This window comes from Oncorhynchus masou, chromosome 23 (assembly GCF_036934945.1).
Source record: "Oncorhynchus masou masou isolate Uvic2021 chromosome 23, UVic_Omas_1.1, whole genome shotgun sequence".
NCBI lineage: Eukaryota > Metazoa > Chordata > Actinopteri > Salmoniformes > Salmonidae > Oncorhynchus > Oncorhynchus masou.
The window spans coordinates 32,503,813-32,517,914 of NC_088234.1; the positions used below are offsets into that span (position 1 = coordinate 32,503,813).

A 14,102-nucleotide genomic window follows, 5' to 3' on the forward strand; every position below is an offset into this window, starting at 1 on the left:
AATCTCAAATATAAAATACAACTCTTTCTTGGTTACTACATGATTCCATATGTGTTATTTCATAGTTTTGATGTCTTCACTATTATTCTACAATGTAGAACATTGTAAAAATAAAGAAACTCTGGACTGAGTAGGTGTGTCCAAAATTTTGACTGGTACTGTATGTAAATGTGATATCATTCAATTTACTACAGATGGACTCCAATCAAGTTGTAGAAACATCTCTAAGGATGATCAATGGAAACAGGATGCACATGAGCTCAATTTCGAGTCTCATAGCAAAGGGTCTGAATACTTGTGAAAATAAGGTATTTCTGTTTTTTTATAAATGTGCAAACATTTCTAGAAACCTGTTTTCGCTTTGTCATTATGGGGTATTGTGTGTAGATTGCTGATCATTTTTATTTATTTAACCCATTTTATAATAAGGCTATAAGGTAAGAAAATTTGGAAAAAGTCAAGGGGTCTGAATACTTTCCGAAAGCATTGTATACTGGTATTTGGCTCTATTTACAGATTTGAAAATGCTAATTAGCATCAAAGTAGACGTCATGCAAAACTACAAATCCCTGCAAGCTCCAGCACGTCATCTCTAGCTGACACCTTTGCTATTAAGTATTGTGTCAATTTAAAACTTGCACATGACAGTTCACAGAATTGCCTATTTAAAGAAGCGTAGCCAATGTATTAATTACTACATTTAGGGAACATCAGATAGTTCATCCAGAGATTTTTTTATTTTGCCTAGATTCTGCAGTCTGGTCCAGATCGTCATGGCATTTGTAGTTATCTATGACAACTACATTAGAAGGAGGGGGGGGGGGGGTAAATACAGGCAAATATATTGATATTTTACCTTGTCCTAGAGAGATTTACACAGTTATCCAAATGTCACGCCAGGTTAAGTCTACACGAAACACAGCCCTTATTTTAAATGTTTCTAAAATCCCTTATGGGAAAAATGAATGTTGGGAAAACGATTAGAACCATTTCCCTGTTTGACCGCTAGGTTTTATGGGTATTATGTCTCATACTGTGGTACACTATAACGAGAGTATCAATGAACATGATTGTGGAAAATGTATAATCACTGCTAGTAACATTTTAGCCACAGACTGTCATGTGCTAGCTGTTTAGTCTGTGTTTTATGAATGCGCAATGAGCATTTAAAGATGCATTTATATCAGGAATTCTGAAAAATAAGCATCATAACCAGGTAGGCAACTTATCTTAACAAATATCTTAACAAAGTGAACGGGCTATGTTGTTCAAACAGTTGTAGAGGACAGGAGGGTGTATTCATAACAGTTCAACTGTTATAAATTGTTAGCAAGCAAATAGATACAAGTTGACGTTAAATATAAAGATTAGCTGGCTACTCACTGGCACGTGGGCTTGTACTTGAGAGATTGTTTATGATATCTGTGTTAATTTTCTATAATGCCTGCTACAAGAAGTGCATTGTGCATGGTTCTGGTTAGATTTGTAACAGAAATGGTATTTTCATAGACAGACTTGAAAGTTAGATCAGTGATTATTGCAAAAAAGCAGGTTAAACTATTTTGATAAAATAACTCAATTATTAGTGGGTCTTATTGTTGTGGAAAGGATATATTTAGCCTAGGTATAATTTGACATGCAGTGTACTGACCTTTAATGTTTTGCATCAAAGCTTATTTAGAGAAAATGGTACATTGTTTCAAATTCATATTGTGAATCGCCCATAAATTTGGCCAAATTGTGACATGATTTTTAGGCAACATCGCCCCGCCCTATTTGTAGGCATCAGATACTCTAGGTTAGGTAACCCAGAATATGACACCATTTTTATTTTGTACCTTGTGTCCTTTCTCATGGGCTTTCTGTATAAGATTGTTGACGTCATCGGCATATGCTGTGGCGGGGTCTGGATGGTCTTGTCTATAGTTGCCTCTGTAGAGGTCAGGGCTCAGAGCCTAGGGGAATGGGGGAAAAGAACACAGTTGGAACATATTTTATAAAAGCACAGCATGTGAAAAACCATCTGAGCAATCAGTCTAAAGAGCAATGAATTTAGGGATGCTTGGATCTAGCATACAGCAGCATAGTGAGCATCATCAAACACTATGAGAATTTTGAGGTAGGCTCAGGGGTGAGAGTAGATTTAATTTCTTCCCGGTACTGAAATTCCTATAGTTGAAGTCGGAAGTTTAGCCAAATACATTTAAACTCAGTTTTTCACAATTCCTGACATTTAATCCCAGTAAAAATTCCCTGTTTTAGGGCAGTTAGGATCACCACTCTATTTTAAGAACGTGAAATGTCAGAATAATAGTAGAGAGAATTATTTATTTCATTCATCATATTCCCAGTGGGTCAGAAGGTTACTTACACTCAATCAGTATTTGGTAGCATTGCCTTTAAATTGTTTAACTTGGGTCAAATGTTTCAGGAAGCCTTCCACAAGCTTCCCACAATAAGTTGGGTGAATGTTGGCCCATTCCTCCTGACAGAGCTGGTGTAACTGAGTCAGGTTTCTTGGCCTCCTTGCTCGCAAACGCTTTTTCAGTTCTGCCCACAAATTTTCTATAGGTTGAGTTCAGGGCTTTGTGATGGTCACTCCAATACCTTGACTTGGTTGTCCTTAAGCCATTTTCCACAACTTTGGAAGTGTGCTTAGAGCCATTGTCCACTTGGAAGACCCATTTGTGACCAAGCTTTAACTTTCTGACTGATGTCTTGAGATGTTGCTGCAATATATATCCACATAATTTTCCTGCGTCATGATGCCATCTATTTTGTGAAGTGCACCAGTCCCTCCTGCAGCAAAGCACCCCCACAACATAATGCTGTCACCCCCGTGCTTCACGGTTGGGATGGTGTTCTTCAGCTTGCAAGCGTTCCCCTTTTTCCTCCGAACATAATGATGGTCATTATAGCCAAACAGTTCTATTTGTGTTTCATCAGACCAGAGGACATTTCTCCAAAAAGTAGGATCTTCGTCCCCATGTGCAGTTGCAAACCGTAGTCTGGCTTTCTTTTTTATGGTGGTTTTGGAGCAGTGGCTTCTTCCTTGCTGAGCGGCCTTTTAGGTTAAGTCGATATAGGTCTTGTTTTACTGTAGATATAGATACGTTTCTACCGGTTTCCTTTTCCAGCAAGGTCCTTTGCTGTTGTTCTTGGATTGATTTGCACTTTTCGCACCAAAGTACGTTCATTTCTAGGAGACAGAACGCATCTCCTTCCTGTGTGGTATGATGACTGCGTGGTCCCATGGTGTTTACTTGCGTACTATTGTTTGTACAGACTAACGTGGTACCTTCAGGCATTTGGAAATTGCTCCCAAGGATGAACCAGACTTGTGGAGGTATACACATTTTTTTCTGAGGTCTTGGCTGATTTATTTGAGATTTTCCCATGATGTCAAGCAAAGAGGCACTGAGTCTGAAGGTAGGTCTTGAAATTCATCCACAGGTACACCCCCAATTGACTCAAATAATTTCAATTAGCCTATCAGAAGCGTCTAAAGCCATAACATCCTTTTCTGGAATTTTCCAAGCTGTTTAAAGATACAGTCAACTTAGTGTGTGTAAACTTCTGACCCACTGGAATTGTGATACAGTGAATTATAATTTAAATAATCTGTCTGTAAGCAATTGTTGGAAAAATGACTTGTGTCATGCATAAACTACATGTCCTAACCGACTTGCCAAAACTATAGTTTGTTAACAAGAAATTTGTGGAGTGGTTGAAAAACAAGTGTTTGTAACCTAAGTGTATGTAAACTTCCGAACTGTATGTGTGCATGTACAGATTTTTTTTTTAAAGACATGTCATTTAACTGTAAAAATGTATAACTTTTAATGTGACATGAACACAACCAGGCATGATGTTTTCATCTGATTGTCAAATAAATCACTTGAAAAAGTAGGCTACTTGCGAACATTCACCACTCTAAAATAATTCCACTATCTAAAACAGTTCACTGTGCACCTGCCATTTGCTGAATGGAAAGAGACGTCTATTAAAACACCAAAAAGTGAAATGACATTTGGCGATTGCCATTAGGCACACTTGTAGCCTGAATTGATTGATGCGTCCACTGCTGTCTATGTGCGTCTCGGTTCCGGCCAGTCCTCTTGTCTTGGCAAAATTGGATTGTTCATGTTGAACCACACTTCATTTTGGAGCGTATACCACCCATTTTCAAGTCCATTCTAAAAATGTTCATTCGACTGATAGGTGGTAATGATAAATGATGGTGTAATAGCCTACAGATTTCTTGCCATATTTGTTTCAATTCTTGTGATATGCTCATGTTTTACCAGTGTGATGTACACCCACTACTTATTTTGCCGGGAAACCCATACCGGACCAGCTTACTTTCACTCCTGGGTAGGCTATTCAAACATTAGCATGTTTCCAGATCTGTTTGTGCTATGATGTCAACTCCTGACAAATGAGTGACAAGGAGTGACACGTGATGGCTCAAACAGAATTGAGACCAGGCATGTTACTATTAAACAAGCAAGCTACAAATTTGAGTTGGTAAGTAATTACATTAGTACAAACTTGAGATGTACATATTGTACATATTCTATCTTGCGGTTGAAAATAAGTGTTGCTAGATTTTCCGGTTCTCAGTTTAGCGAGACAATTTCTCATATCAACCCACATTAATAATCCATATAAGGTGGTGAGACAGGCTGACGTAGTTCACATAGCATGTAACATTATAGTAGGATATCCTACAACCAGCCACATCAGACTTCTTCTATAATATCAAGGTGACTGATCTTAAGAACATACTCTGCCATTTTATCGCTGCATCAAAGAGAAATGGCGCCTTAAAACAGTATGTATCTTATCAGAATAAGAACAGGAACATGACCTGTGGGATTGCTTCCTCCTTTACTATGCCTGTTTCACACACTACCCTGTCAAATCCAATGGAGCATGTTGAGTCATGATGTTTTCATTCTGCGGTGGCAGACGGACCGGGATACTTACCACGTGAACAGATTTGCTCTGCTCTGCATTGGCCAGCTGGTGAAATTTATAAGGGCTGATGTTAATGAGCGATGACACGTGGCCGTGATAGGCACTGCAAATAGAGGAACATGGAAACACTGATGGTGACAGATGAAATACCAGATTCTCAATGAAATCTAGAGTAAATTCGGTTAATGGTTATAAGTGAACATTGATCATAGAACTCTCTAACACATATGCACATTTAGGGCACACAAAAAAATCACGTTAGCAGAATAATTAACATTTGGACCAAATGGCATATTATCTAAGACGAGTCTGGGTTAGTTAGTGTTTTTACTGCTCTAGAGAGAACAACTTACAAATAATTTGCAACTGTGCAAAGTATGCAGATGTTATCATTGGAGAGAGACAACGTTTTAAACTCTGTATTTACACTTCTTCTTTACATTCAGATCAGATCCTGGTTTTCATTTTACCTTCTGTTCTTTTATGTTTTATTCTCCCTATAATATAACAGGTGCAAACTTTTCACTTGTCGCAAACACAAATGCCTACACCCACAGTGTTGACTTACTTGTCCAAAGTTATGACGTCTTTGTGGCCTGTGTACTCCCAGGCCAGTCTGAGTGCCAGGTCGTTGGCTTCAGAGCTGAAGTTCAAAGGGTAAAGTTCACTTCAGTTACACAGTCACCACAGAATACACAGACTTGGCCCTGGATATCACAGTTAAGAGTTTAAGAGTAACAAGAGTTTATATTTAACAGCCCTGCATAAAGGGATAGAATGGCCATCTATTGTTGCAAATTATTGGATAACCATAACATCTTCGCATTACAGGGATTTTTCTGCCATAGCAATATTTGGGCTGGCCACCTAAGAATTTTTTACAAACAAAGTTTTTTTTTAAATATTATTTTTTATACATATTTGGGATGGAAATACGCTTTCAGTGTAAACTTAAACTAAAACTAGATATAAAGTATGTAGAAAATATAATAGACCTATATATGTTTTATAATATCATCTTTGAGAATTAACAATCACCAAAATAAAAGCTAGAATTCAAAATTCCCAAAACAATGAATTTAGCAGTTTTGATTTCGTTATTATGCTTGAGCATAAGAACACAGCATTATCCATGGCAAAATGCATAGAATTGCAGGAAATGTGCTTTAAAATTGCAACATGGGTGGTTCAGTGGATAAGAGTCTTGGGCCAGTAATGGAAAGGTTGCTGGTTTGAATCACTGAGCCCACTCTGTGAAAAATTGGTCTGTGCCCTCAAGCAAGGCACTAATTGCTCCTGTAAATTGCTCTGGATAAGAGTGTCTGCTAAATGACCAAATGTTTTTTTAACATTTTCTCTCAGCTCCATGGCAGAATATGTCAAATCTCAGGAAATTTGCTTTAAAATAGTAAAATTCTCTCAGCTACATAGATACATTGTAGAATTGCAGGAAATTGGCTTAAATGTCCAATGAAGCAGTTTTTTAAATTGTAATATCAAACTTTTATCTCAATATCAAAAAAATATGCCTGTTTTCAATAAAAAATTCCAAAAACAGCTTCTTAGCAAAGAGCAATTTCTCAAGCAAGAATTTAACTGGGAGTGGTCTGTGTGGGGAGGGGAAAACTGAAAACGAGCTGATCTTGGCTTTGGATTTGGAACACTCTTTCTTATTGTTTTTTAAAACTAATTTACCAACTGGTGATGTCACCAGGCAGGCCAAAACTCCATCCCACCAAAACAGGCTGAAATTTCAGGCAGTCTATTCAAACAGCTCTTACACTAAAAGGGTATTATCATAATTTTCTAAATTTCACAGTATTATTCCAACCTCATAGTATGGAAAATTACTGTACATAAAACACAGGAAAATCAAATGGGACATTAAAACATAACAGCTTTAGATGCATATAAACAATATAGATGTAATATAAATCCTAGTTTATGTTTACATTGTGGTTTTGTTATAACAAATGACAGATAGAAACATTGTATCATTAGATACAAAAGCTTTTTTTGTACATCTGGGTACTATTAACACTCACATGCACAGTGGTCTTCTGACCATGTTGCTGGGTTTAACATAATATTTATACACAAATAGCAGCCTTGTCCACCACAATGTCTAATCTTAAAAACGACTTACAAAATATGATGTCTGTAATTGATATCACTATGTAGCAATTACATGTGGATATGAGGTAGCAGAGTTCTGGCACTGGTTCTCCATCTAGTACTTCTTGAGATGAATAGGGCCAATTTATACACTTTCAACTATTTTTGCCAAGTCAAAGCCAGTTTGTGAAAGTTTAGAAAGCAAAACCAAAAAAAAAAAAAATCACTAGGGATATGTGCTTAGATTCATTCAATCAATAAACCAATATTTACTGTGTAGAAGTAAAAGAAACTCAACTGGATACCAATGATTCATTCACGTGCTAGTCAAAACTGGAGAAACTGACATTTCCGACTTGCTAACTGGTTGAACATTGTATAACTACAAAGAGTTAGCAAACCAGACATGTATGAGTTTTCTAGTTCAGACTAGCACATGAACGCGGCATTATTCAAACATGGTTTTGCCTTGGAGCAAAAAGAGTGTTGTTTAAACTAAAATCAGAAAACATCAAAGTATCAGTTTCAAAGTTTTGATTGCATTAAGGGAATTTTTTATTTTTTACTCTATACTTTGTTATGAATACAGGTCAAAGGTCTTTTTTTTGCAGAATAACAGGTTGACCCTACCAGTCACGTGTAAGGACGCGGTGTCTAGACCAGTTCTGAGAAGTGTCCTAAAAATTGCATGTGTATGCATTCCAAAGCCCATAGCTGGGACTTGACACTGTTCCAGACCTCATAGAAGATCTGCACTGGTTGGCTTCTCTATCCTTTTCCCTCTCACTGTGATGTTCAGTCCTACTGAACTCTGTCTTTCAGTCTGTCTTTATGTCTGTCTCTATCTGCCTGTTTACACACACATGTTACTGTAACTTTGGACAGAGTAACCTTGATTTTTGTAATGGAGAAGCCATTATTCAAAATGCCAGTGAGTGTTTTCAAATTCTACCATCTTTGGCTCAGTGCTTATCTGTTATTGAGCTGAGCTCTTGATGCAAAAAATGGTAATTGTTCACAAGAAGTAGATACAATGTTTGTGTTCACAAACCACCCTCATACTATCATTTTGACCCCAGAGGCATTTTGAAATCATGGCTGAATAGTGGTTTATTACATTGTTCAAATGTTTCATGACTTTGTCAATCAACTTGTTCTTCATTAATCTAAATACTTGTTTAGTGTTTCTGTACCAATATTTTTATTTAATGTAACTAGGCAAGTCAGTTAAGAACAAATACTTATTTACAATGACAGTCTACCCCAGCCGGGATGACGCTGGGCCAATTCTGCGCCACCCTATGGGACTCCCAATCACGGCTGATTGTGATATAGCCTGGAATTGAACCAGGGTCCGTAGTGACACCTCTTGCACTGAGATGCAGTGCCTTGAACCACTGCGACACTCAGGAGCACAATATGGAATTTTTAAAGAGTCCACCTAATTCCGTTTTAGTAATTTGATAGATAGGACCTTTATTTGAATATAGGTTTCTCTGGAGACATAATAATAAGTTATCCATACCACCAGAGGGTGGATGGGGATCTGTATCAGTGATTTTGACTAGATAGAAAGATCACCTGCAGAGATATACAGTGCCTTCAGAAAGTATTCATATACCTTGACTTATTCCACATTTTGTTGTATTACAGCTTGAATTTCAAATGTATTAAATATATTTCCTTTCCCTAACCCATCTACAGACAATACCACATAATGACAAAGTGAAAACATGTTTTTAGAAATTGTTGCCATTATTATTTTCAAAATTCTTCAAGCTCTGTCAAATTGGTTGTTAATCATTTACAACCATTTTCAGGTTGTAGATTTTTAAGTAAAACCTGTAACTCGGCCACTCCGGAACATTCACTGTCTTCTTGGTAAGCAACTCCAGTGTAGATTTGGCCTTGTGTTTTGGTTATTGTCCTGCTGAAAGGTGAATTCATCCCCCAGTGAATGGTGTAAAGCAGACTGAACCGGGTTTTCCTCTAGGATTTTGCCTGTGCTTAGCTCCATTCCTTTTCTTTTTATCTTAACCCCCCCCAAAAAAAAAACCTTAACAAGCATAGCCATAACATGATGCAGCAAACACTATGCTTGAAAATATTAAGAGTAGTACTCAGTGATGTGTTGTGTTGGACTTGCTCTGAACATAACACTTTGTATTCAGGAAATAAAGTTAATTTCTTTGCCACATTTTTTGCTGTTTTACTTTAGTGACTTATTACAAGTAGGAGGCTTATTTGCAAGGCATTGGAAAATCTCTCTGGTCTTTGTGGTTTAATCTGTGTTTGAAATTAATTGCTCGACTGAGGGACCATACAGAGGTGAGGTAGTCATCCAAAAACCCTGTTAAACAATAGTATTGCACACAGAGTAAGTTCATGCAACTTATTATGTGACTTGTTAAGCAAATATTTAGCCCTGAACTTATTTAGGCTTGCCATAATGAAGGGCTTAAATACCTATTGACTTTTCATTTTTAATTAATTTGGAAAAATTTGGAAAAACATAGCTTCACTTTGACATTATGAGGTATTGTGTGTGACAAAAAAATGCAATTTAATCTATTTTAAATTCAGGCTGTAACACAACAATTGGAAAAAGGCAAGGGTTGTTAGTAGTCTTTTTAAAATGTTATTTAACTAGGCAAATCAGTTAAGAACAAATTCTTATTTACAATGACTGCCAACACCGTCCCAATTGTGTGCCACTCAATCACGGCCGGTTGTGATACAGCCTGGATTCAAACCAGGGTGTCTGTAGTGACACCTCAAGCACTAAGATGCAGTGCCTTAGACCGCTGCGCCACTCGAGAGCACTTTCTGAAGGCACTGTTTAAAAACATTGACTGAAATGACCATGTACATACCCTGAGTTGACAAAGTAGCAAACAGAGAGCTTTTCAGGTAGAGTAGCCTGCAGCCTCTGGGCGTACTGGACAAGGTTATCATGCAGGAAGCGTGAGTTAGTATTCAGTAGTTCCATCTGTTCAGCCCCAGCCTTCACCACCATTGGGTGACTGTGACCCACTGGGGAGTCAAGCACACAACCATAGAATTGGTCTTCAAGTTAATGGCAATCATATAATTGAAATCGCTCAATTTGTTTTGTATCATTCTGCTGGGCTGCAGAAGTGTTGGCTTCCTGATATTAGGTAGTGATGAGGGAAAGGGGTAATACTTTACAAAATGTAATTGTGTTGCTCTTGCATGGAAATACAGTACCAGTCAAAAGTTTGGACATACCTACTCAATCAAGGGCTTTTCTTTATTTTGACTATTTTCTACATTGCAAAACTATTAAATAACACATAGAGTATCATGCAGTAAACAACAAAGTATTAAAGAACTCAAAATATATTTCATATTTGAGATTCTTCAAAGTAGCCACCCTTTGCCTTGATGACAGCTTTCCACACTTCGCATTCTCTCAACCAGCTTCATGAGGTAGTCACCTGGAAGGCATTTCAATTAACAGGTGTGCCTTATTAAAAGTTAATTTGTGGAATGTCTTTCCTTAATGCGTTTGAGCCAATCAGTTGTGTTGTGACAAGGTAGGGTTGGTATATAGAAGATAGCCCTATTTGGTAAAAGAACAAGTCCATATTATAGCGCTTGATGGTTTTTGCAACTGCACTTAAAGAAACTTTAATAGTTCTTGACATTTTCGTTTTCGTATTGACTGAACCATGTCTTCAAGTAATGATGGACTGTCGTTTCTCTTTGCTTATTTGAACTGTTCTACCTATTTGGATTTCTTTAACACTTTTTTTTGGTTACTATATGATTCCATATGTGTTATTTAATAGTTTTGATGTCTTCACTATTATTCTACAATGTAGAAAATAGTAAAAAATAAAGACAAATCCTGGAATGAGTAGGTGTGTCCAAACTTTTGACTGGTACTGTACATTAATTTCTATTGGGTTTAGTCAGTCAAAAGCTAGCAAACTTAGTATGCAATACATCTGTCAGTTTCTCCATCAGATCCTGTGACCATATCATGTTTTGCACTAAAATCACTGCAGTGAGTGTGTGATGTCACTGTCTATGTAAGTGAATAATGTGTTTGTGCCTGCGCTCACCATGTGCAACGTTGTTGATGCAGTCCAAGTATCGCACACCATTCTCGTCAAACATGTACTGGCCTTTGGCCCGCACAATCTTGATGGGATCATGGCTGAAGAACACCTTACATGATGGACTGAAAGAGAACGGAGTCTTAATCCATTGATACTGTAGCAATTGGTGGTCATTGTGGTCATCGTGGTTCTTGGTTGCAGGGAAATGTGCACTCACTACCTCCTGTGCCATAAAGGGCAAGGCATCTAGGCATAACTAGAAATAAGTGTACTTACATATAGGAGGCAAAGATACTAAAATTGACTTGTTGTCTTAAACAAAAATAACCTTCTTTATTCGAAATGCAATTCAGTAAAATGAATAAGGTTGGTCTCAAAATAATGCATAGCCAACCACCATCCTTAGGCTTCCCTGTCAGCTTATATAATAAAAGAGCATCATTATCGTTGCTAATAGCACACATAAAGTCACGATAACCTATACCTTTTACGCAAAATATAATTTTTGTGTTGAAAAGAAGGAAACTTTAAAAAGTATCCTACTTCAGTTAGACCACGTTCTTTCACTTCTGGTTTGAGACAAGAGATGACACGTATCTCAAGTTATTGTGTGGCATGTTGGTAACGTTAACTCTCGAATTGAGGAAGGACTCACCTTCTCTGTCAGGTATTGCTTATAGCATACACATTCGATAAAAATGACATGCATTTCTTTTGGCATTATTTCAATGTTCCCGAAATAGAAAGTCCCTGTGATATAGCTTTATTGTAATTACATTTAAAATACTTTCTTATAGTCTCAGCAACCAGTGCAGAATTTGGAAGACATTTGACCATTAAACACAGTAGTATACAGGCTATTAAAAAAACGATGTCTTACCCAATGTGCTTTTTCCGAAGATCGATGGTCTTCTCCTTAGGAAACATTTCTGCTGTCATCCTGGCGTTCTTTCATTCAGAGAAAATGATCAGTTGTCCCTCATTTATCTCCGTTTTGTCAGTCCAGAAATTGCGTTGCAACGGACCCGCGCAGGCACACGCACACACACGGATTTGCAGCACAATACTGCCCTCTAGACACATTTTCATTTCTGCTGTGAAAACGGCAACGCAAGGACACTGACCGCAAGTCACAGCTGGTGACGCATGATTAGCCTATAACTCATGATTAAGTACTGAATTACTACACGAAACCTATTCGTGCAGTCGTGAATATGAAAAGACATGTAGGGATTGTGTGGTGAATGTGTAGTTGATGCACTACTCAAGATACACAAGTAGAGTTTGGTAGTGTTAATTAGGAAAACAAAAGTTTTAATAAACAGGTAGAGATTTTTACTACTTGATGTCGGTAGTAAATAAGTAATCAAAACATTACAGCTTTACTACACTTAATACTTGATATTGATCATAAATAAGTAGTCACAACACTACAGCCAGAAGACATCGGCTTTTCCTGACCTCAGAAGAAGACAAACAGGATTGTTGGTTGCTGTTTGCTAGTCCTATTGAAATGTAGCTATGTAGCCTCTGTTTTCACACATACTCTAGCTGTATGTATGTGTGTTTGAATGCAAATGTACAGTATGTTCATATTCATATATCCTTACCCATTCTACTTACCTCTTTTGACCTGTTGCCAAGAAGGCCATCGACATAAGAACACTGATGGCCATCGTTGGTAAGATTAACATTGTTTATCAAATATTTTTCTGTGTTGTATTATGTGCAGTGGCAACCCATCATTCCGGGCAGAGCCCCACCTGTTTAGCTGTTTTGTATGTTATTTTGTCATTAATACGTGACACATATCAGTTTGCAATTTAAAAAAAATATATATAAAAAAATAAAGCCCCATAAAAACTTGGTCTCTATTTTGCTTTCTTGAGTAAGGCAGCTCCATAATGCAGGTGTTTCAGCCTAGCTCAGTGTTTTCTGTGGTGGGACAGCCAGAGGGAAATACACAGCGTAGGGGTTGGTAATGTTCTCTAGTTGCGCCATAATTGGCTCAGTGTTCTGTCACTCATGGGGACACTACGTCGCCACAAAATCTACGGGTAGAGTTCGAAAATTCAAGACCCTTGGGTGCTGCCATAGAGTTACATTAGAAGGGCCCATCCAAGAAGGTTCAAGGTCATTGGCCACAGATAAAACAACATCAAATCACATTATATCTACCATAGCTTTGATTGGACTGATCTTGTCAACATCATACTTTCAAAATCTACGCTAGCAAGCTAGTGTAACCGATGTGAAATGGCTAGCTAGTTAGCGGTGGTGCGTTTCAATCGGTGATGTCACTCGCTCTGAGACCTGAAGTAGTTGTTCCCCTTGCTCTGCAAGGGCCGTGGCTTTTGTGGCGCGATGGGTAAAGATGCTTTGTGAGTGACTGTTATTGATGTGTGCAGAGGGTCCCTGGTTCGAGCCCGGGTAAGTGCGAGGGGACGGACAAAAGTTAAACTGTTACACTAGCAGTCATCATCATGAGTCAAGTCAACAATCTAATGGCAAATCATTTTCAATCCTTGTCATATGAAGAGAAATAATGAAGAGAAATTATAGATAAAATGCATCGGTGCTCATCAGTCCTTGGACATAAACATTACCCAACAAGTTGGAAATCGAAATTCAACAGTGAGTGGTTTGGAAGGAAACAGTGACTAACTGCAAGAAATTGCAAAGCAACGCCTGCTATTCAGGGGAGTGTGTGTTTAGTCCAAGTCTGGGTTTAAGGGTCACTTTTCCAAGCTTAAAAGGAAAACTTTCGACATTGGCCATGCTGTCAATCCAGTATCCTTTCTGCCGCACTCAAAACAACTGGAAACTCGGAACTGGAATATCTCAGACTTCAGTGAGTTCAAGACAATTAGGAACTCTGGAAAAAAAAGAGCTCCGACTGGGAGAATACGTTTTGAATGGTTA

At 37.8% G+C, this 14,102-nt stretch overlaps 1 protein-coding gene across 1 annotated transcript in view; it reads right to left on the reverse strand.

The window, feature by feature from the left end:
* The window catches only part of etnppl (ethanolamine-phosphate phospho-lyase), a 36,009-nt gene extending 23,784 nt beyond the window's left edge, over positions 1–12,225 (reverse strand). Inside the window, exons 1-6 of the mRNA XM_064931936.1 lie at positions 12,061–12,225; positions 11,184–11,302; positions 9,969–10,128; positions 5,549–5,623; positions 4,990–5,083; positions 1,839–1,955 (exon numbers count right to left, since the gene is read on the reverse strand). Coding sequence (XP_064788008.1) covers positions 1,839–1,955; positions 4,990–5,083; positions 5,549–5,623; positions 9,969–10,128; positions 11,184–11,302; positions 12,061–12,119 — 624 coding nt within the window. The 5' untranslated portion in view covers positions 12,120–12,225. The remainder of the gene's footprint in view (positions 1–1,838; positions 1,956–4,989; positions 5,084–5,548; positions 5,624–9,968; positions 10,129–11,183; positions 11,303–12,060) is intronic.
* Positions 12,226–14,102: the final 1,877 nt, after the last annotated feature.